General features: G+C 40.2%; 1 protein-coding gene and 1 non-coding gene across 3 annotated transcripts in view; both read left to right on the forward strand.

Moving 5' to 3' along the window:
- Nucleotides 1-23,598, forward strand: part of MTO1 (mitochondrial tRNA translation optimization 1) — a 34,113-nt gene extending 10,515 nt beyond the window's left edge. The window contains exons 5-12 of one of the 2 annotated variants that reach the window (XR_008686887.2): nt 862-974; nt 1,063-1,253; nt 1,490-1,620; nt 2,528-2,732; nt 2,815-2,986; nt 7,146-7,264; nt 10,012-10,143; nt 11,720-11,858. Coding sequence is in view for 1 of the 2 variants with exons in the window: in XM_055433197.2 (XP_055289172.2) it covers nt 862-974; nt 1,063-1,253; nt 1,490-1,620; nt 2,528-2,732; nt 2,815-2,986; nt 7,146-7,264; nt 9,983-10,143; nt 11,720-11,881 (1,254 nt within the window). In the remaining variant the exon portion in view is untranslated. Of the gene's footprint in view, nt 1-861; nt 975-1,062; nt 1,254-1,489; nt 1,621-2,527; nt 2,733-2,814; nt 2,987-7,145; nt 7,265-9,982; nt 10,144-11,719 lie in introns of both variants that reach the window. The other variant, XM_055433197.2, reaches the window with a different exon arrangement.
- TRNAR-UCU (transfer RNA arginine (anticodon UCU)) lies at nt 12,215-12,287 on the forward strand. The gene has a single exon. It is a non-coding gene; the product is annotated as a tRNA-Arg (tRNA).
- Nucleotides 23,599-24,911: the final 1,313 nt, after the last annotated feature.

Raw genomic sequence — 24,911 nt, forward strand, 5'->3', positions numbered from 1 at the left:
TCAACGCTTTGTCTTACTGAGTTTTAAAGTAAGTCTCAGACATCATTTCATCCAGAAATACCTTGGTACATGTCTTTAACAAATAAGGATTTTGTAAAAATCAACCATAATACTATTACTGCACATAGCAAAAGAGAATTTCTTAACATCATCTGATACTCAGTGCTCAATTTTCCTTATATTAAATATATATATATATTATTAAAGTATGTTGAACTGCAATGTGCCAAGTGCATTCCTAGTATTTTATAGTTCTTTTATTTGAACCAAGAACCAAATGAGGTTCATAATAATAGTTCCCCTCTTTTTTACATCTCTGTGCTGTGCTTAGTTGCTCAGTTATGTCTAACTCTTTGCAACCCTGTGGACTGTAGCCTGCCAGGCTCCTCTGTCCATGGGGCTTCTCCTGGCAAGAATACTGAAGTGGGTTTGCCATGCCCTCCTCCAGGAAATTTTCCCGACCCAGGAATCGAACAAGGGTCTCCTGCGTTGCAGGTGGATTCTTTACCAGCTGAGCTACCAGGAGAGCCTCTTTTACATCTACATGTGGAAGAAACTGAGACATTTCTGGAATTTCCTACATTCTAGATTTGTAGATTTGTCTGATTTCACTGCTATGGTGCCTTAAACATGTTCCTGCATCACCAATATTTCCTGTAAACTGTTGATCTGGAGACTTGTGTAATTTTAGGTTCATCTTTTGGGTTGTTTTTCACAAGCATACTTCACCATTAGTATTTAGCTTTATGCATAGATTTGCTGTCTATACAAGTAGGTTTATATCATGTGTGGAATTTATTTGAGTTCGAGGCAAACTAATAGAGAAGCAAAGCAGTGTTGTGACGAGTTCCCATGTTTCAGCCAGAAGATCAGCTGCCGTGTTACCTGACTCACACTAACCCTCGAGTGGATGAGATTGTCCTTGAGAACCTTCACCGTAACTGTCATGTTAAGGAAACTACAAGAGGACCCCGGTAAGGACGAAATACCAGCGCTGAATTACAGTAAGGAATAATGTCAACTTGTTTCATTACATTTTTAAATTCCAACGTCCTATTCTAGATACTGTCCCTCCATTGAATCAAAGGTCTTGCGTTTTCCAAACCGTGTACATCAGGTTTGGTTGGAACCTGAAGGAATGGATTCTGACCTCATCTACCCCCAGGGGTTATCTGTGACACTGCCAGCTGAATTACAGGAGAAGATGATCACATGCATCAGAGGCCTGGAAAACGCTAAAATGATTCAGCCAGGTAAAGAGAATGCCAGCTGCCCTTTGGTCTGAGCTCAGCATTGCTTAGCAGACAGTGGGGAGGTTGAAGCTACAGTCATGGTGCTTAGAGCCCCAGAAGACAAAACCCAGCATCTGCACATTTATGAATAAAATAGTCTTCACATTTGAAGAGCATTTAGTGATAATCTGCATCTCTGCCTTGAGGCAAACCCAGCACTGTTTTTGCCTGTTTTGTGCCATCTGTTCTTTGGCCAGGCTACGGTGTTCAGTATGATTACATGGACCCCCGGCAGATCTCTCCTTCTCTCGAGACTCATTTGGTGCAGCGGCTCTTCTTTGCTGGACAGATAAATGGCACTACTGGTTACGAGGAAGCGGCAGCTCAAGTAAGAAGTGGTTCAAAGGACTGTGCAACTGGTGTTCCTCCTCTTGACATCTGTCATGATTGCTATATCGAGCTTAGATACAACTCATAACTGTAATAGAAGACTGACTTCTATTTCAGGACCTATGGGGGTGGTTTCTGTATACAACAGGATTTTTGAAACACTGTGTCTTTGTTACTCTTTTCTGAGCTCCTAGATCCAGTTGCATATTTTGATTAGATTTTTGTATTGCTTCTGAAATTAAAAAAAAAAAAGAAAATTTAGTTCTTTTAACCTAACCTAACTTTATTGAAAATTACCCTGTTATTACTCCTTTTTTTAAACAGAAAGTAATGTTATTTTTACTTGTAAGTGGGAAAAGGCTAAAAAAGTCTTACAAGTGGATTTTTTTAAGATTAGCCACCTGGTTTATCAAGAATATTAGATATTTTTGAAAACAATGAATTATAGCATTCTAAAGTGCAATGGCAAGCCACTCCAGTACTCTTGCCTAGAAAATCCCATGGACAGAGGAGCCTGGTGGGCTGCAGTCCATGGGGTCGCTACGAGTCAGACATGACTGAGCGACTTCACTTTCACTTTTCACTTTCACACATTGGAGAAGGAGGTGGCAACCCACTCCAGTGTTCTTGCCTGGAGAATCCCAGGGACGGGGGAGCCTGGTGGGCTGCCGTCTATGGGGTCACACAGAGTCGGACACGACTGAAGTGACTTAGCAGCAGCAGCAAAGTGGTACATTACCCATATTCTGTTTGTGAATATGAACCACATTTTCTGTCTATGTTGTGTCCCTTCAGGGCAGGCCTGCTTCCTTACTGCCTGAACCACTTTTTCCAGGTAGTGTCTGAATAGGATAGCTCTTTGTTCAGTTCATAATGGCCTTTTAAACATTTCAGTCCTCTTGTAGGGCGTGATAGCTGGAATCAATGCAAGTCTTCGGGTCAGACACAAGCCTCCTTTTATCATTAGCCGAACAGAAGGTTACATAGGAGTCTTGATTGATGACCTCACCACGCTGGGCACCAACGAACCATACCGCATGTTTACCAGTCGAGCCGAGTTCCGTTTGTCACTGCGCCCTGATAACGCCGACAGCAGGCTCACATTCCGAGGTAACTCTTACACTGAGTCCTGCAGCCAGACATTCTCTCCTTTAAGACTGCTTTCATTATAATTTCCTCGTCCCCCTTCTAGGGTACAAGGAAGCTGGTTGTGTGTCCCAACAACGATATGAAAGAGCTTCTTGGATGAAGTCTTCTTTAGAAGAAGGCATTTCTATGCTAAAATCCATTGAGTTTTTAAGTACTAAATGGAAAAACTTAATTCCAGAGTCTTCTATAAGTAGTGGTAAAAGTCTGCCGCTCAGGTATGCATTTTTCATATAAACTTTCTTTTTACAGAAAAATGGAGTCATCTCAGAGAGATACTACCTATAGATTCCCTACCTAAACATTTTAAACGAATGCAGCTGTTATGTTTGCTTTTCAAAATTCTTTAGACATAACTTATATCCTTACTCACGAATGACAATATATATGATTCTAAATTATTTTTTATTTTATTTTTCTGTGGCTCCCATTGAGTTCTGCCTTCCCTAAGATTTAGAGGGCATAAACAAAGAAACAGCATAATCTGCTTTCTTTTTTAGGCATTGCACAATTGAAATGGTCTCATCTTGCCTGTGAGCCATAGCAGGGAAACTTTGATTAAGCAGTGTTATCAATTCTTGAAGAGTTGGTTTGCTACATTTTAAGAGTTTTTTTTTGTTCTTGTTTTTACCATTCTGGTTGTATGGACTCTTAAGTCTAAAGGACATTAATAGAGAGCTTTTTTGATTCAGAGATGCATTTCTGAAAACCTCATGTAATTCAAAATTTACATCAGTCACCACTGATTTTTCCCATTTAAAAAATGTAAGCTAACGGGGGCGGGGCGGGGTTTAGACGGTATAAATCTACAGTCACTGTATCTTAGAAGCACACTTGCTGACTTGATCTTGCTGCTGTGTCTCCAGTGTGTTTTTTGTGTATAGTTTTCTTTTTCTCAGTCCGTGTTTTGCTTGTGAGGAAATTTGTAGGCTTAATGATATATTCATTTTAATGCCACTTTTTGTCATCCCTGATCTCTCTCGGTGCTCTCTCCTTAACTAACAGCCAGGCATAACATGTCTTTGACTTTCATCTTATGTTTTTTGTTTATAATTTGTGTTCCCAAATTTTCATTTTCAAGAGAATTTCCCAAAGCACTGGCACCACTTTAAATGGCAGCCCACTCCAATGTTCTTGCCTGGAGAATCCCAGAGACGGGAGGGCCTGGTGGGCTGCCATCTATGGGGTTGCACAGAGTCGGACACGACTGAAGCGACTTAGCAGCAGCAGCAGCAGTAAATAATTGGCTTCCCAGGTGGCGCTAGTGGTAAAGAACCCACCTGCCAATGCAGGAGACCTAAGAGATGTGGGTTTGATCCCTAAGTCAGAAAGATCCCCTGAAGAAGGATATGGCAACCCACTCCAGTATTTTTGCCTCAAGAATCCCATGGACAGAGGAGCCTGGTGGGCTACAATCCATAGGGTAGTAAAGAGTCAGAGATGACTGAAGTGACTTAGCAACAATAAATAATAAAGAATCTGCATGGTTGTCACCCAAACCAGGGGGTCTCATTCACAGGAAAGACAGCTTGGTTCAGAGATTGGCAGATTTATTTGTTTACCAGTTAAGGGTTACTGGGAGATGATAGTAGTATAAGCATAGTTTTATATTTCACTCTGTTGTCCAACTATTTGTTTAAATTTAAGAGGGTTTATTATTATTTCAAACTTTGCAGAAGAATTTATAGCATTATGCTTCTTTTAGGTCAAATATTATAGTATGTTAGATTTTATATAATTATAATTTGCATTCAGTGTGACTCGTATGGTCATAGTGAGAGCAAAGGAAGTGATTGTTTTCAACACAGTTTAGAATGCTAATTGATGAATAAAAATATGAAAAAGGAGGGGGCTGTCAGTTTTATATTTTTACCTAATCCCAAGAGTAGCCATTTTGTTAAGGTAACTTTTTTTTAAAATAGTAATTTGAGAAATGCTTTTCTTGTTAATTCAGGTGTCTTTCCTTTCAGAAGGAAACAGGGGCCTCATCCTCCTGTTTGATTTTGGTAGAATATTTATAGTCTAGTGTTCAGCCTCCCTGAAAGAACTCACTTGATCAATTCCTAGATATATAAAGCTAGAAAGATAGAAAATTGGTCCAAGGACAAGTATTGTATCTGCTGCACACATAGCAGGCTGTGCACCAGGCACTGAGAAGCGGAATTGGACTTTGAGCTACCATTTTGACAGAAGAGATCCGCAGAGCATGTGCGCACACATTTCCTGTCAGGATCATAGAGAAACGCACTGATGTGTCAGATAGCGCAGAGACTGTCTCTTCTGTTCTGCAGAAGTGTGCTAACTTGTCCTTCTGTGGCAGCCCTCTGTACTCTGAGGCTTAGGCTTCATTCAAAGCTGGTCTTGAAGTTTGGACCTGCAAACAGCTCCAAGCCTTCTAAACAAATTGTTTAAAAGCCTTATAAAAAATGTACTTATTTTTGGCTGCTCTGGGTCTTCACTGCTGCCCGTGGGCTTTCTCTAGTTGCCGCAAGTTGGAGCTGCTCTTCACTGCGTTACCGGGGCTTCTCATTGCGGCGGCTTCTCCTGTCATGGAGCACAGGCTTCAGTAGTTGCAGCTGGTAGGCTCCAGAGTGCTGGGTCAGGAGTTGTGGCGCACGGGCTTAGTTGCCCCGCAGCATGTGGGATCTTCCCAGACCAGGGATCAAACCCACGTCCCCTGCATTAGCAGGCAGATTCTTAACCACTGGACCAGCAGGGAACCCTAAAACCTTCTTAAAAGTTAAATGGTCATAGGCTTTTCTTTGAGGTCACCATCCTGTAAGATTCCTAAGGTAGCTCTTTTTTTAGTTAGTCATTAGGAGGTATGTTCCTGTATGTTCTATAATTTTTTTATTTTTGGCCGCCCTGGGTCTTCGTTGCTACATGCAAGTTTTCTCTAGTTGTGACTGGTGCAGTGCTTCTCGTGTTGCAGAGCACCAGTTCCAAGGCAGGTGAGCTCTGTAGTTCTGGCACACAGGCTTAGTTGCCCCATAGCATGTGGAATCTCCCCAGACCAGGGATTGAACCCATGTTCCCTGCATTGGCAGACGATTCCTAACCACTGAGCCACCAGGAAAGTCTTGTTCTATAATTTCTGAAAGGACAGCCCCTTTTCTTTTGGAGTTTAGGGTTATTTGGTTTCATTGTATCAATAGCTTATCTGATGAGACTTCTGAAATTAATTGACATAATTCATCTTGTGGAGCACAACAAAGTTGACAGCTCCTTGTGGGAAGAGGTGTCTGGCCTTTCCTAGACTGGCTGAGATGAGACAGGCCTCTGCAGAGAGAGTGACACATGACTGTGCTGATAGAATGAGCTGTAAAAAATAAACACATCTGGGAGGCCTGAAAGGACTTGGGACCCTGCGATGCGCAGATTTGATTTTCTTTTGACCTGATAAATTATTTGGTTTAATTGATTTTGGGTGGACAGAGTTGATCAAAAAAGCAATCTGTTGAAAGAGGGAAAGGGCAAAGTAAATGAAAATAAAATTAAGGCAGTGAGTGTAGTGTAGGGTAAGTGTGCAGATCAGTAAAACCTGGTGAGAACCAAGCAAAAGGAGGAGGAAACTGCAGGATAATTTCCAGTCTTGGAGCAAGCAGATCTCCTTTAGTTGGTTCTGAGCATGCGTGCAGAAGGGTGACGCATTCACAGGACATGGGCTTAACATGACTTAGATGTAAATTCTTAGGGAATTTACACACCCTAGGAAATTCTTAGGAATCAATCACACCCTTGTTTTCAGAGGATATTCTGTCCTAATAGGAAAGCTCCAGAGGACAAATGGATTGTTGCAGTACCTCTTTACCAACCACTTACCCCTCTCGATAAAGGAAAGGAGTTGAGAATCACATGCTCTCTTTTAAAAAATTGCAGAGGAAGAAACACTTCCAAACTCATTCTATGAAGCCACCATCACCCAGACAACAAAAGCAGACAAAGACATCACAAAAAAAAAGAAAATTACAGGCCAATATTACTGATAAACATAGGTGCAAAAATCCTCAACAAAATTCTCTAACAGAACTCAGCAACACATTAAAAAGATCATACACCATGATCAAGTCGGGTTTATCCCAGGGGTGCAAGGGTTCTTCAGTATACGCAAATCAATCAATGTGATACACCGTATCAACAGATTGAAAGATAAATACCATATGATAATCTCAACAGATGCACAAAAGCTTTTGACAAAATTCAGCCTGAGAATCACATGCTGATCTTCTTGACGATGCTGTTGTGTTTGCTCAGTGTACTTGGGGAAAATTAGAAATATTTATTCTGAGATTTGGTATTACTTTCAAGGAATTTTGTTCTTAATCTGCCTGATATGATATGGACCCTTGTGTTAATGAAACTTTTCTGTGTTTGTAGAGCTCTTGATGTTCTGAAGTATGAGGAAGTTGACATGGAGTTGTTGGCCAGGGCTGTTCCAGAGCCCTTGAAGAAGTACACCCAATGTAGAGAGCTGGCGGAAAGACTGAAAATAGAAGGTAGAAAATTTTTTAGTTAGGATGTCTGTATGCTCTCTTCTTCATTTGTGCAAATAATGAATGAATTGCAGATACACCAAGAGTTCTGTATCAAGAGGAGCCATTATTACTGTAAGACCAGCATCGTCTTAGGCTCTGACCACTCAGAGTAGGTTTCCCAGGCAGCATTGTAAACACATCAGAATGTTTTAGGAATGCACAATCTCAGGCTCCACCCCAGACCCACTGAGTGAGCATTTGCATTTTAACAAGATCCCTAGGTGATCCGTGAGTATATTTCATGTTGGGAAGTGCCACTGTTGAGCTCTCCTTTTTAAAAAAAAAAAAAATACTTAAATCTTTTTTCCTTTCGAACTTTTAATGTTTTCTCCACTTAAATGTTCTAATAATGAAGAAAATAATGCTATCTTTGCTTTGATGATATAATACTCTTTCATTAACAAAGGCTTATTTTGTATCAGGCAAAGAAGTTCACAGTCTGCCCCTGTATGTTATAACATTTGGTGTGCTCTCATACTCTTGGTCAGTATATTGACCATGAAAGTCACATGTGACTTTTGGAGTTGTACTGCAATTTTAATTTTTTCTTTATAAAAAAAAATTTCAGGACTTCCCTGGTGATTAAGACTCCATACTCCAAATGCAGGGGGCACAGGTTTGATCCTCAGTCAAGGAAGATCCCGCATGCCAAAAAAAAAATAATTCAAACAGAAATACTGATAATAGCATTAGCTTCTGCATTGTGATAGAAGATTTTTTTTTTTCCTCCACTGGAAAATTGTGTGGAGAAAAAGTCAGGGAACAGAATGAGATGGGAGAGAAGGGTAGGAAAAACAGAATAACAGGCAGACTGTTCAAACAGGAAAGGCCTTCAGGCTCCTTGGGGACCAGCGAAGGTGGTAAAAATGCTGCAGTCCTTCTAGCAGTAACATTTTCTTTCAGTTCCAGGGAGGTCTGTCACCTTGCTATGGTTTGACTGCTACCTATCATTCTTTCAAATGACCATGCCCTGGTCATTTGCTAATGTGTAAGAAGTATTGTTAACCTTATATCTCAACATCATGATCTTTCTATTGAGTAAAAGTTACTTTATTGAACATTTAGGCCGTTACCATCTGGGAAAAGGTGATTAAACTCTGTATTTTAAACTTGGTTTGCAGTTTTACAGTGTCCAATAAATCATCCAAAATAATTATCTTCAACTTGTTTATAGGAAACCCTGACTTCAGCCATGGAGTATTTACTATTTTGCCTTGTTCTTTAAGACTGGCATATATAAAGACTCTAACTAATACCCATGGCTTAAAAGAAACCACACTAAGTTAAAATATAGCCTATATCAGTTTTCAAATCACTACCTAGATCCTCCGCTAGATAAGATTTTCCTTTTTTTTTTTTAATGTGGACCATTTTAAAAATCTGTTGAATTTATTACAGTCTTGCTTCTGTTTTATATTTTGGCTTTTTGGGCCCTGAGGCATGTGTGATCTTAGCTCCCTGACCAGGGATCAAACTTCACCTCTTGAATTGGAAGGTGAAGTCTTAATCACTGGACTGCCAGGGAAGGCCTCAGGCAAGTTTCTTGAAGGCAGAAATCAGTTTCAGATTCTTCTTTGTACTATCTCTCATGTTTTGCTATACATATTTGAAAAATTAGATATATCTTTAACATATACATTATTTATATTCTGTTATCCTATAGTCTATTCCTGAGTCATAAAATTTCATTACAATTTGTCATGCTGATGTGTTATATGTTATATTAATCCCTTTACATGAATTATTTCATTTGATACTTAAAAAGTGTCATGTGAAGGGATAGCTGCTTAGCATTATGTCTTAATTTACAGATAGTCATAACTTGCCCAGGGTCACACAGTTGGGGAGTGGCAGAAGTGGGCTTTGAACCTAGTATGTCTGTCTCCAAGGCCTGTGCACCTCACAGCTCTCCTGTGTTGTCAGAAAGACCATTGTAAGTCTCTGGGTCAGCCCATAACGTTTCTAGGTAAGGTGGCTGAGGCCCAGAGTATCATGATGTGTTCATTGTCAGAGGGCAGTTTATTGGTAGAGCCAGGCTCAGAGCTGAGATTTTCTGGCTACCAGTCAAGTGATGGAAACACAAGCTGCCAGAACCTCTAGGGAAGACTTGCTTTTCTTAAACAGGACAGAATGACCACCTCAATATAGGTTTTAAAACAGGTCTTGGATTTATTTTTCTAAGAATGGAATGCTTTAATTACAAAATAATTGCTGAATTGTCTTTATAACTTCACTCTGAATAAAACTTCAGTTAATTTATTTAAATTATATGTTATCATCCAAGAATATATACTTTTAACAATTACAGCTTTATTTGAAAACCATCTTCTTGGAGAAAACCTTATCTTTGGAATTTCAAACCTATAGCCTGTTGAAGAAAGTGTGCCACCAAAATTTGCATTGAGAAAGAAAGCAATTTTTTTTTTTTTTTTTTACTTAAAATTTTCTAACTTTTTAAACGAGAAGGACATGGAATAAACTGCCAGGCAGAATGTTGTAGTTAGTACGCAAGATAGTCCCTCTCTTTATTTTAGCCTCAGTCTCTTCTGCGAAAGGAAACACCTGCCCCACCTGTCATGGTAGTGAGATCAGTATGCAAGAGCTCTCTGTAAAAAGCTAGAAACATGTAGGTTGTTAATGTTATCTAAGTATCACAACATAATTAATTTTGTTCACCAGCCACTTATGAATCAGTATTGTTCCATCAGCAACAAGAAATAAAGGAAGTTCAGAGAGATGAAGCTCTCCAACTGCCAAAGGACCTAGATTATTTGACTCTCAAGGATATATCTTTGTCCTATGAAGTTCGAGAGAAGCTCCATTTCAGTCGCCCACAGACGGTAAGAAAACAGGCAGTGGATAGGAACAGATCACAAAGAGCCAATGCTTTAATTTTTAAAAGCTGGATTTGTAGTGGCCATATAACTTATGTTTTATTTCCTCATGAAAATTTTAACCTCTGATTTTCATATTCTCTTTATATGACAGGTATCATTATATTTTTTATGAGAGATGAAAAAGCTTAGTCTAAATAAGTATCTGAAAGTGAAGAATTGGGTTGATTATAATTATCCAGCCATGGGCATGCTTGTTTATATGCATGTCTTAAACTACTTTAGGTTAAAATAGAGTACATGTCAGTGGTCATGTACTGACCACTTTTCAGATCACTGCTTGGATCCCTCCAAGGAGTTCCATAGTGTTGCCTTGGGAGCCAGTAGGAGGAAGTAGAGGGCCAGAGAGGCCCCCCACCCATGATCCTGCGTGTGTCTGTGTGTGGTTTGTATTTGCATGAGTACATGGTCACCATGCTGTACACATCTATTAAAAACTTGGCAGCATACAGTATTGAATTTGTAATAACAAATATTTAAAGACTTGTGGGCTGTATTTATTGATCCTGAGATACATTTTTAACATCTGAGTTGTAGCTTAAAAATTGGTGGTGTATCATAGTTTAATAGGTATTGGGTTGGGTTTTTTTTTTTTCTTCTTCAGTGTTTCACAAAATAAAGGGGCACTTAACAAAACCTTGGCCTGCAAAATTTTTTGAAAAGATTTTTTTAAAAGAGGAGTGATTTTATCAACTAACATGGTATTCTTAGTCATAGTCATCATGGAAAGCAGCAGAGAGGCCTTAAGTTTTGTAGCTGTATCTTACTCATTTGGGGTTGTTTTTGTGGATAGTCATAGGCTGCACTGCCCAATATGATAACCAGTAACCAAATCCAACCATTTACAGTAATTAAAATGAAATAAAGTTAAAAATTCAACTTCTCAGTCATACTAGCCATATTTCAGATGCCCAGTAGCTACAAAAGGCTATTGGCTGTCATACTGGACAGTTACCATATTTTTATACTGCCAGTGTTACAGAAATTTTCCATTATCACAGAAAAGTTCAATTGTATTGGTTGTCAGAGTTTACCTCTTAATCAAAATTCTAAAATACCAAAAGCTCTAACAAATGTTTGGTATAGAGTCATTTGGTGGCAAAACAGACCTGAACTGATACAAGGTCTTTATACCACTTGGAGTGAATAAGTCATACATTTCACTGCAAAAATATACCATAGAAACATTACTGAGAGTAGTCAGGGTGCTGACCGACATACTGCTAGTGATGTTAGTTTAGTTTAATGACAAGGAAAGGTTAGGTACGCTAACACCTGTTAGTTAAATGATCTTAGACAAGTCATTTTAATGTCTCTGAGTCTCAGTTTCCCCTGTTTTGAAAGTGAAGATATTAATTATAACCACATTTCTTTTACCTACTTTCTAAAGTTATTTTGATAATACATTAAGTTTTGAAAACATTTTATAAACTGTAACATACAGATCATTATCAGGAGGAAAATCAATTTGGTTATAATTGACATAGCTCATTTATGTTTCTCTTGTGGTTTTCATTCCTAGATTGGGGCTGCCAGTCGTATACCTGGAGTGACACCTGCTGCCATCGTCAACCTGCTCAGATTTGTGAAGACCACTCAGCAAAGACAGGCAGCTATGAAGAGACTGCCCAGAACTGATCAACAGTTATGTGATACAGACAGACTTGAAGAGAGTCAGTTATAGCTTTCTATTCATAGAAGAGTTAATCCGAACAAGAGTGTAGACAGGAGATAAGTATTTATATTCAGCACCTGTTAAAATAACTTTATTAGGTTTTATGGCTTTGTCACTAATTTATAAATAGGTTATAATTCTGCTTTTTTGTATATCTGAAAAAATAGTTATAAAGTCAATTTATACTCTTTTCTTTCAGGTGTTCTAATACAGTATACCTATTAATGTAAGTTTGGGCAGTGTTCATCAAAGAGAGGTACAGTGGAACTAAAACTGAACCTGGAAAAAAAAAAATCTCAGCTTGCAGATTTGCTTACTCATAAGGACAGATTTACTGGGAATTCCCTGGTGGTCCAGTGGTTAGAACTCCGCACTTCTACTGCAGGGGACCCAGGTTGGAACCCTGGTCAGGGAACTAAGATCTGCGTGGCGTGGCCAAAAATAAATAATAACTTTGTCCATTAAAGGTACCAAATTAAAAGTCTTATCTTTCAACTAGTTTTGAAAGTTGGCAGGCTTATTTCAAAGCCCTCAAATTCTTAAGGCTAAAAATTTGAAACTGTACAAAATCATCCAGAATCATTCAGCTAATTTCCAGTGCTGGGCTTCAGCACGGCGACTGAAGTTCCCCTATTGAAAGTCAGAACTGACAGGAAAATCTGAACAGCACTGGCATTCTCCAGTACTTCTGTGATACATGGTTACAGGGGTTAGGGGACTAAGCAGCCGGGTGACTGGCTAGCTCCTCAGGCACCTTGACCTTTCTTCACTGACTAGAGGATCAATGTAGCCAAATGGACAAGAGGACCCTACTTATCCTTGGAAATGCCAACTCAGACCTTTCCTGTCAGTCCAGGGAGAAGCTCCTATGTCAGCCCCTCAAGCCAAAGCAGGCATCCCAGACAGTTCTAAGCTCCCTGAAATCATTTTGGTTACATATCTATGTGTCAAACCTGATTATGGGTGTGGGGCAAGTATCTTCTTGCTATAATCGTATATAGCCTCTTGGACGTAGGTTGGTTTCCATGGGTTTCATCTAATTTTGCCTTTCCCATAACACAGTCCAGGATCAGTAGTGAGTAAAAAGCATTGGACTGGCCAAAAAGTCTGTTCGGAAGATGGTACGGAACACCCCAAGTGAACTTTTTGGCCAACCCAATATGTGTAATGCTGGATGTTTTAGCAGTGCTGAGTTCTTTTTGATACTGGATGTAGTAATTTCAGTAAGTGGTAACTTTTAGTTATTATGGCCGTTCCTCGGCAGAATTCTTAGCACAGAGGCATATTGAGTACACTTCTGTATGGTGTTTGTTAAAAGAGGGTGTTTTGTACTACTGTTTATCACTGAGGGGGAACCTTTGATTGTAAACTTCTCTTTTTTTGGCTAATTGCAGGAGTAAAAGCCATGAGTGGGGTGCTTATTGCATGGAATATAGCAAAAATTTATTTTGAGGAAATAAAAAATTCCTAAATGCTCTGGAAGGCTCTCAACAGCTGTAATTTGGGCCTAGTGACACCACATATAAAGAAGCTTGGGTTTTATAGTGTGATTCCATTACAGTAGTAACTGACTTACTGAAAAATGTTTGGTAGAAAACATATGTTATAGGTTCCGCATTTAGTTTAGTATATGAAACCTCTTTAAATTCACAATTTAAAATATGTTGTTATATATATTATATGAAGTTATCTCACTTAACAGTATTTTAGAACAGCCTACCTCCTATGCTGCTAGCCAGAAGTGTTACAGACTATGATACCCTGGGGAAAAATCAGCTGAAAATGTAACCTTAGTCCAGTTACTCCATGGAAATCCCCCAACAATGACAACAGTCAGCATCCAACAGAAGTTGGCCTTATGATTTCCTCCACCCACCACAGACCACATAGCCTGGTAGTTTGAAAAGCTGGGCACATACTGAAGTTCATTTCAACAGGAACACCAAACTTAAAATGAGGAAATGAGGGACTTCCCTGGTGGTCCAGTTGTTAAGAATCTGTACTCCCAACGCAGGGGGCATGGGTTCAATCCGTGGTCAGGGAACTAAGATGTTATGAGCCACACTGAGCGGCCAAAAAAGGAAATGACTAAGAAACGCTAAGCATTTGTCAAATTGGTTGAGGAGGGAGGGAATATGAAGATAGGGACCTATGCTAAAGGAAACCATCACAGCCTTGAATTACGAAGTTACCTTATAGACAAGTGTTTGAATTTTATTACTGATTGTTTTAAACTGGTTTGTCATTTTTGAGTTTCAGCCTCCATTGGAATCGCTATGACTTTTCCCCTTCAGAAATTTCAACTCCTGGAAGAATGCCCCGCTCAGAAGTGGTCAGAAGTACCAGGAAAGCCACCAACAGACTAGGGGTTCCCTCAGAGTTGGCACAGCTGCTTACGCTAGAAGGTACACAGTATCGATAAACTTTCCCCAGGCTCCCTCTTCACGGTCTGCTCTTGTTGCACTTGCCTCATCCACCTTAATTTTTAACACCCGTCTTACTTTAACTTATTAACATGTAAACCTCTTCAGTGCAGGCAGTGGCATGGTTGTAGACAGTCAGAACATGTTTTTTGAATAAATGAAAAAATAGTACTAAAGGCAGGAGATGGCAAAACTAAAACCTAGCTGAATAATTAAATGGGATAAAAAGATTTATGACATAGTAAGAACTGCATGCTTAAGCGTGTGCCTTTCTCTGTCTCTCTCTCTTCTGTCTTCACATTCTCTTCAGTTTCATTTCCTCTTTCTATACTCTTATTCCTGCTTGTCACTGCTCCTGATATGATACTAAAGCCTGTTTTTTATATTCAAGCCATTTTATTCAATCAGAAAATATTTCCTAATTTAAAAGCCAGATTAAAGACACAATTGAAGAAAGTCCCTGGCAGTCCAGTGGTTAGAACACAGTGCTTTCATTGTCAGGGCCTGGATTTGATCCCTAGTCGGGAAACTAAGATCACATAAGCCACATGGTACAGCAAAAAAGCATTTAAAAGAAAATTAAAATGGGCAAGAGGCTTGAATAGACATAGCTCCAAAGAAGATATGCAAATGGCCAATAACCCCACGAAAAGATGCTCAACATCCCTAGTCATTAGGAAAGTGCGAATCAGAGCCACAGTGAGGGACTCCCTAGACTGTCCAGTGTCCAGACTTCAAGCTTACACTGCAGGGGCATGGTTTCTCTCCCTGGTCAGGGAACTAAGATTCTAAATGCTGCACAGTGTGGCCAAAAAAAAAAAAGAGATACCCTTTCACACCTGTTAGGATGGCTATTAACAATCAGGAAATTATGTTGGGACTTCTGTGGTGCTCCAGTGGCTAAAACTGCACTCTCAGTAAAGGGAGCCTGGGTTCGATCCTGGTGGGGGAACTGGATCCCACATGCTGCAACTAAAGATCCCTGGTACCGCAACAAAGATCCAAGATCTGGCATGCCACAACTAAGACCCAGTGCAGCAAAATAAATACATTTTTTAAAAAGAACAACCAATGTTGAGAACACTGGAGAAATTGGAACACTTAGAACTGCTGGTGGAAGTGTAAAATGGTGTAGCCACTTTGGAAAGCAGGGTGACAGTTCCCCTCAAAAGTAAAGTTACCATATGACCCTGAAATCTCACATACACGTTTATATTCAACAGTGTTCAAAGTAGGGTCTGAGATCTGTTTCAAGGGTCATGTTCATAGCGTTGTTCACAATAGCCAAAGATGGAAGCAACCTAAGTACATCAACAGATGTGTGTATAAACAATGTATATAAATGCAATGAGATATTTTTTAGCCTTTGAAAGGAAGCAAATTCTGACACAAGCTACAACTTGGACAAACTTTGAGGACATTACGCTAACTGAAATAAGCCAGTCACAAAAGTCAAACTCTGTATTATTCTATTTACATGGGGTATTTAGAGTCCTTAAATTTAGAGACAAAGTAGAATGGTGATTGCCAGGAGCTGGGGTGAGGGAGGAATGCGAATTTACTGTCTGATAGAGTTTCAGTTTTGCAAGATGAAGAGTTCTGCAGGAGGACAGTGTTAATGTTTACACAACAGTGTGAGCGTACTTAACACCACCTTACAGTTAAACACAATTTAAGATGTTGGGACTTCACCTGGTGATCCAGTGGCTAAGACTCCACGCTCCCAATGATGGGAGCCTGGGTTTGATCCTATGCCACAACTAGGAGTTTGCAAGCCACAGCTGAAAAAAAAGGATCCCATGTACCAACGATCCCTTGTGCTCAACTAAGACCTGGCACAGCCAAATAAATTTTAAAATAAGATGTTAAAATGTATATTGTATAACAATTTTTAAAGCCATGAATTAACTTGTGTCTCAGACTCCAAAACCTGCTGATTGATAACTTATCCCCTTCTTATTTCTAAAAATATAATTGAGACATTTTAAAGAGAAGGGTTCAAACTTAAAGATTATCTGAGGAAAAGGCACATTGCATTTAAATGTTAAACCCCAGTTCTTTCTGTCCCATCAAGTGGACCAGAAGAAAACTTTTTCCTGTTAACTAAAATCTAAGAGAAATCACATAACCCCATAGGGAGAGTTATGCTTTTCATTGTTGTTCAGTTGCTAAGTCATGTACAACTCTCTACAACCCCTTAGGCTGCAGCATGCCAGGCCTCTCTGTCCTTCACCATCTCCCTGAGCTTGCTCAAACTCAGGTCCATTGAGTCTTTATGCCACCCAACCATCTCATCCTCTGTCGCCTCCCCCTCTGCTTTGTCTTCAGTCTTTCCCAGGATCAGGGTCTTTTCCAGTGAGTTGGCTCTTTGCATCAGGTGGCCAAAGTATTGGAGCTTCAGCATCAGTCCTTCCAACGAATATTCAAGGTTGATTTCCTTTGGGATTGGTTAGATCTTGCTGTCCAAAGGACTCTCAAGAATCTTCTGCAGCACCACAATTCGAAAGCATCAATTCTTTGGCGCTCAGCCTTCTTTTAAAAGAGTAGCTACTACCTAATAACGTTTACTGTGTGTCAGATACGAAGTTAAGGGCTTTACGTGGATTCTTGCTCTTTAACCCATGATGAAGCAGTTATCTTCCTGTTCTACAGACAAGAGAAACAACACTTGGAAACATTAAGAAGCACTGCTGGTTGTCTTCCTGATGGCCATGTCTATGCACTGCCCTCTTCCTTGCCTAAAGAACCGTGCCTTCGTTCACTCTCTTTCCTTCCACAGCCCCAGAAGCTTAAACTCATCTAAACTAGAGTAATCTTGGTCATGGCAGCCCCCCAGCATTTGGTCTAGGCCTGAGGCTGGTGTGCAAACTGACCCAGTGAGTTGGAAAGGCAGTCCTCTAGGTAATCCTTTAAAAGGGCACCTGTTTTTAAGGTGGTATGTTCTGAAATTAGCTGCTTGTACAGTTTTGTGAACATACTAAAGACCACTGAATTGTGAGCCTTAAAAGGGTGAATTTTACAGTATAAAGGAAGTATGTACGATTGGCAAGCCCTCGAGCAGTGATTTTTTTTAATCTTTTAAAAAATATTTTTAAAAAATATTTTAAAATATATATTTTTTTCATTTGGCTGTGCCAGGCTTTAGTTGTAGCATACAGAACTTAGTTCCCCAACCAGGCATATAACCTAGGCTCCCTGCATTGGGAGCATGAAGTCTTAGTCACTGGACCACCAGGGATGTCACCGAACAGTGATTCATAGACCTAGATGTGTATATGTGCTAAGTTGCTTCAGTTGTATCTGACTCTCCTATGGACTGTAGCCTACCAGGCTCCTCTGTCCATGGGATTCTCCAGGCAAGAATACTGGAGTGGGTTGCCATGCCCTCCTCCAGTGGTCTTCCTGACCCAAGGATCAAACCTGCGTTTCTTCTGCATTGGCAAGCAGTTTCTTTACTGACTAGTGCCACCTAGGAAGCCCCAAAACCTAGTTGAAAAATGTGAAGGTCACATCCAACTCTTTGCAGCTCCATGGACTATACAGTTGATGGAATTCTACAGGCCAGAATAGTGGAGTGGGTAGCCATTTCATTCTCCAGAGGATGTTCGCAACTCAAGGACTGAACCCAGGTCTCCCGCATTGCAGGCAGATTCTTTACCAGCTGAGTCACCAGGGAAGCCCAAGAATACTAGAATGAGTAGTCTATCCCTTCTCCTGCAGATCTTCCTGACTCAAGAATCAAACCAGGGTCTCCTGCATTGCAGGTTCTTTACAGTTGATCTAGTTAGACATCGGAATTTTCATTACTAGCTTGTAGATAGCCAACTTTATCACAGGCAATTCTAATTTAGTTTCCCTGGAAATGTCTTGGCATCTGGCAGGTCAGTTTATCTCTCTTCCTGAGTTCCTGTCACAAATTTAGAGAAGTGTTTGAAGAGTATAAAACAAGGCAAGTTATAGCTCAGTTCAGCTCAAGCAGACAGATCTTTTATTAAACAGACACTCCCAAGACATGGGAGCAGGCTGATCCTAAAGGAGTCTTTCTCATTCTTCATCCTGATCCCACTTGGCTTCCCCTTTTCGTACTTCCAGTCTCCTCCTTTTGGTTATGGTGTGTGCAAAGTAGGGCTTATACCCACCACCAATCAATGAAAGGGAATGCAAATGAGCATACGTCAAGGCCAATTGATAATTGTAAGTTATATAACAGCAGGCTGTGTTGTTTATGTCTTCCCATATGTCTTCCAATAATTTAGTGTGTTAAAATTAGATGTAGAATATTCCTAAATCCTTACTAGGCTCCTAACTGCCTAAAGTTCCTTGGAGAAGCCCCTGTGGTTATTTTGGATCCACTGTGTGCCTAGGGCGCATGTGCAGGAGTTGAAGTCTCTGTGGTTATTTTATAGCATATGTCTGCTCTCCTGGGTGCATCTGGGCTGGAGTTTAGAGATCAGCCTGCCTCCCTTTCAGCCAGGCCTCCCCTTGTTGCTCATGTCTAACTTCCTTCCTAACACATCTGTGTTTCTGATGCTCAGCCAACTGTGAGAATCACTGACTTTCCTTCATAAATAAACATCCACTCGGTAGCTTGTGGCAGAAACAAAGCTGTAACTTTATAATGTGTGATAGCTCAGGAACCTAGATGACAAATAATTTGTACTGTTGAAGGAAGTACTAGAGCAGTTCAGTTGTGCAGAAAAGAAGTCAACATTGTTACAGAAATTCAAGTCTAAAAGCTGTTCCAGCTTTCAGTGAGAGGTGGGCTATGGTAATTTGTGGGCAAGGCCAAATTTTTTTCAGATGTACACTGTTTTGGATATACTCGATGCCTGTGGACGAATTTATAGGTTGAGATCCTGTGCTCGGTCATTACTGCGCTGGCTTTTCTCTGGTTGCAGGGAGTGAGCGCTATGTCTAGTTGCAGCGCTCAGGCTTCTACTGCGGTGGTTTCTCTTGTGGAGCACAGGCTCCAGGTGCATCTGCTTCGGCAGGTGTGGTGCGTGGGCTCAGTAGTTGTGGTTCCCGGGCTCTAGAGCACAGGCTCAGTAGCTGTAGCGCATGGGCTTATTTGCTCCGCTGCATGTGCAATCTTCCCAGACCAGGGGTCGAACCTGTGTCCTGCATTGGCAGGCGGACTCTTTACCACTGAGCCACCTGGGAAGCCCTGAGGTCCTATGTTCTTATGCCATAAAGAAAAAACAGGCAACTGTTTTAATCTAGAAACCTCACTTTTGACTGTCACTGAGCTAAACTGACATTTTTACACCTGCTGTCTGCAATTCATTATCAGATCATGAAGTTATTAGTTTTTTGTCATATGCAGCAAGTGCTCTAATACTTTTGTTTCAGTAATTTATATACAAATTGTAGTTCATAAATTTTAAGAGGCATATTTTTTCCACGTCAGAAATGGCAACCTGCTCCAGTATTCTTGCCTGGAAAACTCCATGAACAGAGCAGCATGGTGGGCTATAGTGCATGGGGTCACAAAAGTTGGACGTGACTGAGCGACTGAGTACACACACACATACACTCCTCAGGTTTTTCTAAAAAGCTTTTAAAAACAAGACATTGGTCTCTCCCTGTGCTGTACCTGATTAAGTGATGTGACTTAAATGTAATTCCAAGTTGCTACTGAGCATGGATCTCAGGTATTCTGACTTCACAATGCCTGTCACTTTCAAGTAGGTTTTTCCCTCCCAGGAAAGGTCCTTCACTGGATAAAGTGTTTCCTCCTCCCTCTTAAACAATATAGGGTAAAAGTCTGTTTTGGCTTACCCTTCAGTTTCCACTCTCATTCTTTGCATTTATGCATAAACTATACATTTATGGAGTTATGCTTTTTTTAAGTGTTTGCTAGACTATTTTTTAAAATCCAGTGCCTCCTGATTAATTCATTTTTAATCTTACGTTGGTTTTTCTTTTAATTCTCTTTTAGAGTTAGTTAGTCTGTACCCTTTTATAAGTTTTCAAAAATTTATTTTTGGCTACACTGGGTCTTCATTGCTGCATGTGGGCTTTTTCTAGTTTTGGTGTGCAGGCCTCTCTCATTGCAGTGGCTACTCTTGTTGCAGAGCACAGGCCCTAGGGTATACACGCTTCAGTAGTTTTATCTTGCAGGCGGCACATGTAATCTTCCTGGACCAAGGATAGAACCCATGTCCCCTGCATTGCACAGAAGATTCCTAACCACTTGATCACCAGGGAAGTCCAGTCTATACCCTCTTAATACATGGGAAATTGAAATTTTTAAATGCATAAATATACATAAAAACACACTGCATAAATTTAAAATGAAACGTTTCTAGACTGTACCGTATTTAATACAAGATCAGACTATGTATGTGTGTGCAAGCATGCGGAGTTTCAAACAATGAAACTTAACTGACTTTATTTCCAATTACATACAGAAAAACCTCAAGGGGGGCAATTTAACAAACTGCCAAGACAGGTATCAGAGCTTTGAAGAAAAAAACCTATAAGCAGTTATATGAGAAACTGAGTTCCAAGAGATGCATCCCCTAGACTCAAAGAGTTAGTTTGGGAAGATGTTTTTTATACCCAACCATGACTGAATAAAAACCACCTCAATTCTCAGACATGTACCGAGTTGCCAGTTTCTACACAGAATCCCGTAGGTGGCTAAACAGAGAAGTGCAAAGGGTCAATCAGGAAGGTATGACAATAGTTAAAAGAGAGGGGCTACAGGTCAGGTCTAGATCAGGTCCTTCCGTTGTTGCAATGGCATAGCTGCAATCCTTACATCTGAAAGGTTACAACCCAAGTCTCAGAAAACTTTGCAGATGGCTTCACCAGCAGGCTGAGAAGACCACATCCCCACCTTGGGTTCCTCCAGACAGCACTGGAACTCAAACTCCTTATGTGGCAGCCCTACGGTTAGTGCCAACACCAACTAGGGTATTCTCTGAACCACAGGGTTTTACTGAAAACTCAACCAAGTGGAATATTTTCAGGTTTTTAGTTATTTTTTATATTAACCATCCATTGTTTAACCGTACGTGCATGATCATACCACGCTCTCTTGGCTTGGTTTTTGCTGCCAGTTACTCTCACTAAAATAAACTACCTACTTTTGATTCTGTCTTAAAATTGATTTGGCTTTAGGCAAGCAATAACCTACATTTTACACAATGTATCAAAAGAGACAGTGTTAAAGGCAATATCCAGACTGCATATGTTGTTAACTTTAACAAAAACCCAAAACTACCTGAACTCTTTTAGGGAAAGTGTGACTGGTTAAAATAGAAACTAAATTCTGCAGACTTTTTTTTTTTTGGTCTGCTCACAAAGGCCAAGTCAATTTAAAGCTTTCACCTACTTCACTTTTCTTTAACCAAACACTTGATAAATTTTCACTATGTTAACCCTGTGATTAAAATGGTAAAGTATGACACAGGTTATTGTATTATTAGGTGAATTTGCAATTGGTGAGACCAAAGTCAGACAACAGTTCTCTAATGTAATACCAAGTTCCCTGTTTTTGGACCTGGTTTGCTTAGTACTTAACAATAATTAAAGTAAAACTACAGAAACACAAAATACTAGATGTATAAATGACAAAGCCCACATTTTTATTTAACATGACTCCAAATACAAAATTATCTCAACAAAATGATAAAAGTAAAGCAGAGATGTAAATGTCAACTCCCAACATTTGAGTTTTTAAAGTTAATCACACAGTGGTGTCTTGGGTTGTGTCCTGAGACAGATAAAAAGGCCATTTGAAAAAAACTGGCAAAATCTGAATAAAGTCTAGAGACTAATGTTGGCTTCTTAAGTTTTGATAAATGTTTTCTGGTAATGCAGGATGATAACATGAGGAGACACAAAATAGGTAAGGGGTATATGGGAGCTTTTACTTATCTTTGCAACTTTTCTATAAATCTATTCTAAAATAAAAAAAAAACAATATAGTACAACTTAAGAGAGATCTTCCTAAAATATAATTTATGTTTAAAAACATCAGTTCTCATGGCAGGTCAGTGAGAGTGAGGGCAGGGTATCCCTTGGCTGTGCTCAAGCATAGGTAGGGCCAGGAATGGTGCATAGTAGGCTGTCACTCTTGTTTTCTGCCATTTTATATATACACATACATATGTACATATATATATATATATACATTTTTTACAACATAATTTACCCTTTTAAAATGTACAGTTCAGTGGTTTCTAGTATATTCATTTGCAAGGTCACAAAACTAACAGTCACTGTCTACTTCCAGAACATCTTCATCACCCCATCGAGAAAGCCCGAATTAAAGATCACTCCCTAGTCCCCCTTCACCAGTCTCTGGCAAGCATCAGTCAACTTTGGGGCTTATCTGTGTGGTGCAGTGGGTAAGAATCCATCTGCCAACGCAGGAGACATGGGTTCAGTCCCTGATCTGAGAAGCTTCCATATGTCATGGAGCAGCTAAGCCCTTGCACCACAACCACTGAGCCCATGCTCTAGAGCCCAAGAGCTGCAACTACTGAGCCTGTGAGCCAGAACTACTGAAGTCCACGTACCTAGAGCCTGTGCTCTGCAACAAGAGAAGCCACTGCATTGAGAAGTCCACACACCTCAATTAAGAGTAGCCCCTGCTCAACACCAGAGAAAACCCAAACAACAAAAAAGCAACGAAGACAGTTCAGTTCAGTCGCTCAGTCGTATCCAACTCTGCAGCCCCATGGACTGCAGCACACCAAACTTCCCTGTCCGTCACCAACTCCCAGAGCTTGTTCAAACTCATATCCATCGAGTCGGTGATGCCATCCAACCATCTCATCCTCTGTCGTCCCCTTATTCTGCCTTCACTCTTTCCGAGCATCAGGATCTTTTCCAATGAGTCCGTTCTTCACATCAGATGGCCAAAGTATTGGAGCTTCAGCATCAGTCCTTCCAATGAATATTCAGGACTGATTTCCTTAACCATAGACTGGTTAGATCTCCTTGCGGTCCAAGGGACTCTGAAAAGTCTTCTCCAACACTAAAGTTCAAAAGCATCAATTCTTCAGTGCTCAGCTTTCTTTATAGTCCAACTCACATCCATACTGACTATTAGAAAAACCTTGACTAAATGAAACTTTGTTAGCAAGTAATGTCTCTGCTTAATGTGCTGTCTAGGTTGGCCATAGCTTTTCTTCCAAGGAGCAAGCGTCTTTTAATTTCATGGCTGCAGTCACCATCTGCAGTGATTTTGGAGCCCAAAATATAGTCGTCACTGTTTCCATTGTTTGCCCATCTATTTGCCATGAATTGATGGGACCAGATGCCATGATATTAGTTTCCTGAATGTTGAGTTTTAATCCAGCTTTTTCACTTTCCTCTTTCACTTTCATCAAGAGGCTCTTTAGTTCCATAAGGGTGGTGTCATCTGCATACCCGAGGTTATTGGTATTTTTCCCAGCAATCTTGATTCCAGCTTGTGCTTCACGCAGCCTGGCATTTCATGTGATGTATTCTGCAAAAGTTAAATAAGCTGGGTGACAATATACAGCCCTGACATACTCCTTTCCCAATTTGGAACCAGTCCATTGTTCCATGTTGGGTTCTAACTGTTGCTTCTTGACCTGCATACAGATTTCTCAGGAGACAGGCCAGGTGGTCTTGTATTCCCATCTCTTTAAGAATTTTCCACAGTATGTTGTGATCCATACAATCAAAGGCTTTGTCATAGTCAATAAAGCAGAAGATGATGTTTTTCTGGAACTCAAAGACCCAGCACAGCCAAAGGTAATTTTTAAAAAATTAATCAATTTTGTCTCTAAGGATTTGCCTATTCTGGATATTCCATATAAATGGAATATTAAAAAATCAGGTAGTGTTTTGAATAATCCAAAGTATAGTGTGTTGCGCTTAGTCAGTCAGTTGTGTCCGACTCTTTGTGACTCCATGGACTTTATCCCACCAGGCTTCTGTGTCCATGGGAATTATCCAGGCAAGAATACTGGAGTTGGTTGCCATGCCCTCCTCCAAGGGATCTTTCCCAACCCAGTGATCAAACCCAGGTTTCCTACATTCAGGCAGATTTTTTTTTTTACCATCTGAGCCACCAGAGAAGCCCAAGAGTACTGGAGTGGGTAGCCACTCTCCATTCTCCAGGGGATCTTCCCAACCCAGGAATCATACCCATGTCTTCTGCATTGCAGGTGGATTCTTTACCAGCTAAGCTACCAGGGAAGTCCAGAGAAGTAGAGTGGTATTGCTCAAAGCAACTGTGATCTTCCAAATGACTGCAATGATGGTAACATAGTTACCTTTCACTGGCAGTTTTTCACCCTCACAGCAGTCTTAAGATATAGACAGTATTGTACCCACTGGCTAGATGATGAAAAGGACAGCTTTTATCCATTTACAGCACTCTGATGATCTAGTCAAATGTATCAGTTTAGGAAACTAGGAAATTTGGGTGACTATCTCTTGGGTCACATTAATAAAAGTACACTCTAGGTTAAGAAACCAGTCTTTTAATGCATCCACGGTCATGTTTAATTTTGGTGAAAACACTCTATAAAGCTATAAACTGTCTGGGAGAATGGCATAGAAAGAATCTAGGTTAAGAAACAGCTGTAGGGCTCAATATTAAAAGAAGGAAATCCAACAACCCAGTCAAA

Source organism: Moschus berezovskii, chromosome 10 (genome assembly GCF_049115385.1).
Source record: "Moschus berezovskii isolate FMDL1 chromosome 10, NW_MosBer_1.0, whole genome shotgun sequence".
Lineage (NCBI taxonomy): Eukaryota > Metazoa > Chordata > Mammalia > Artiodactyla > Moschidae > Moschus > Moschus berezovskii.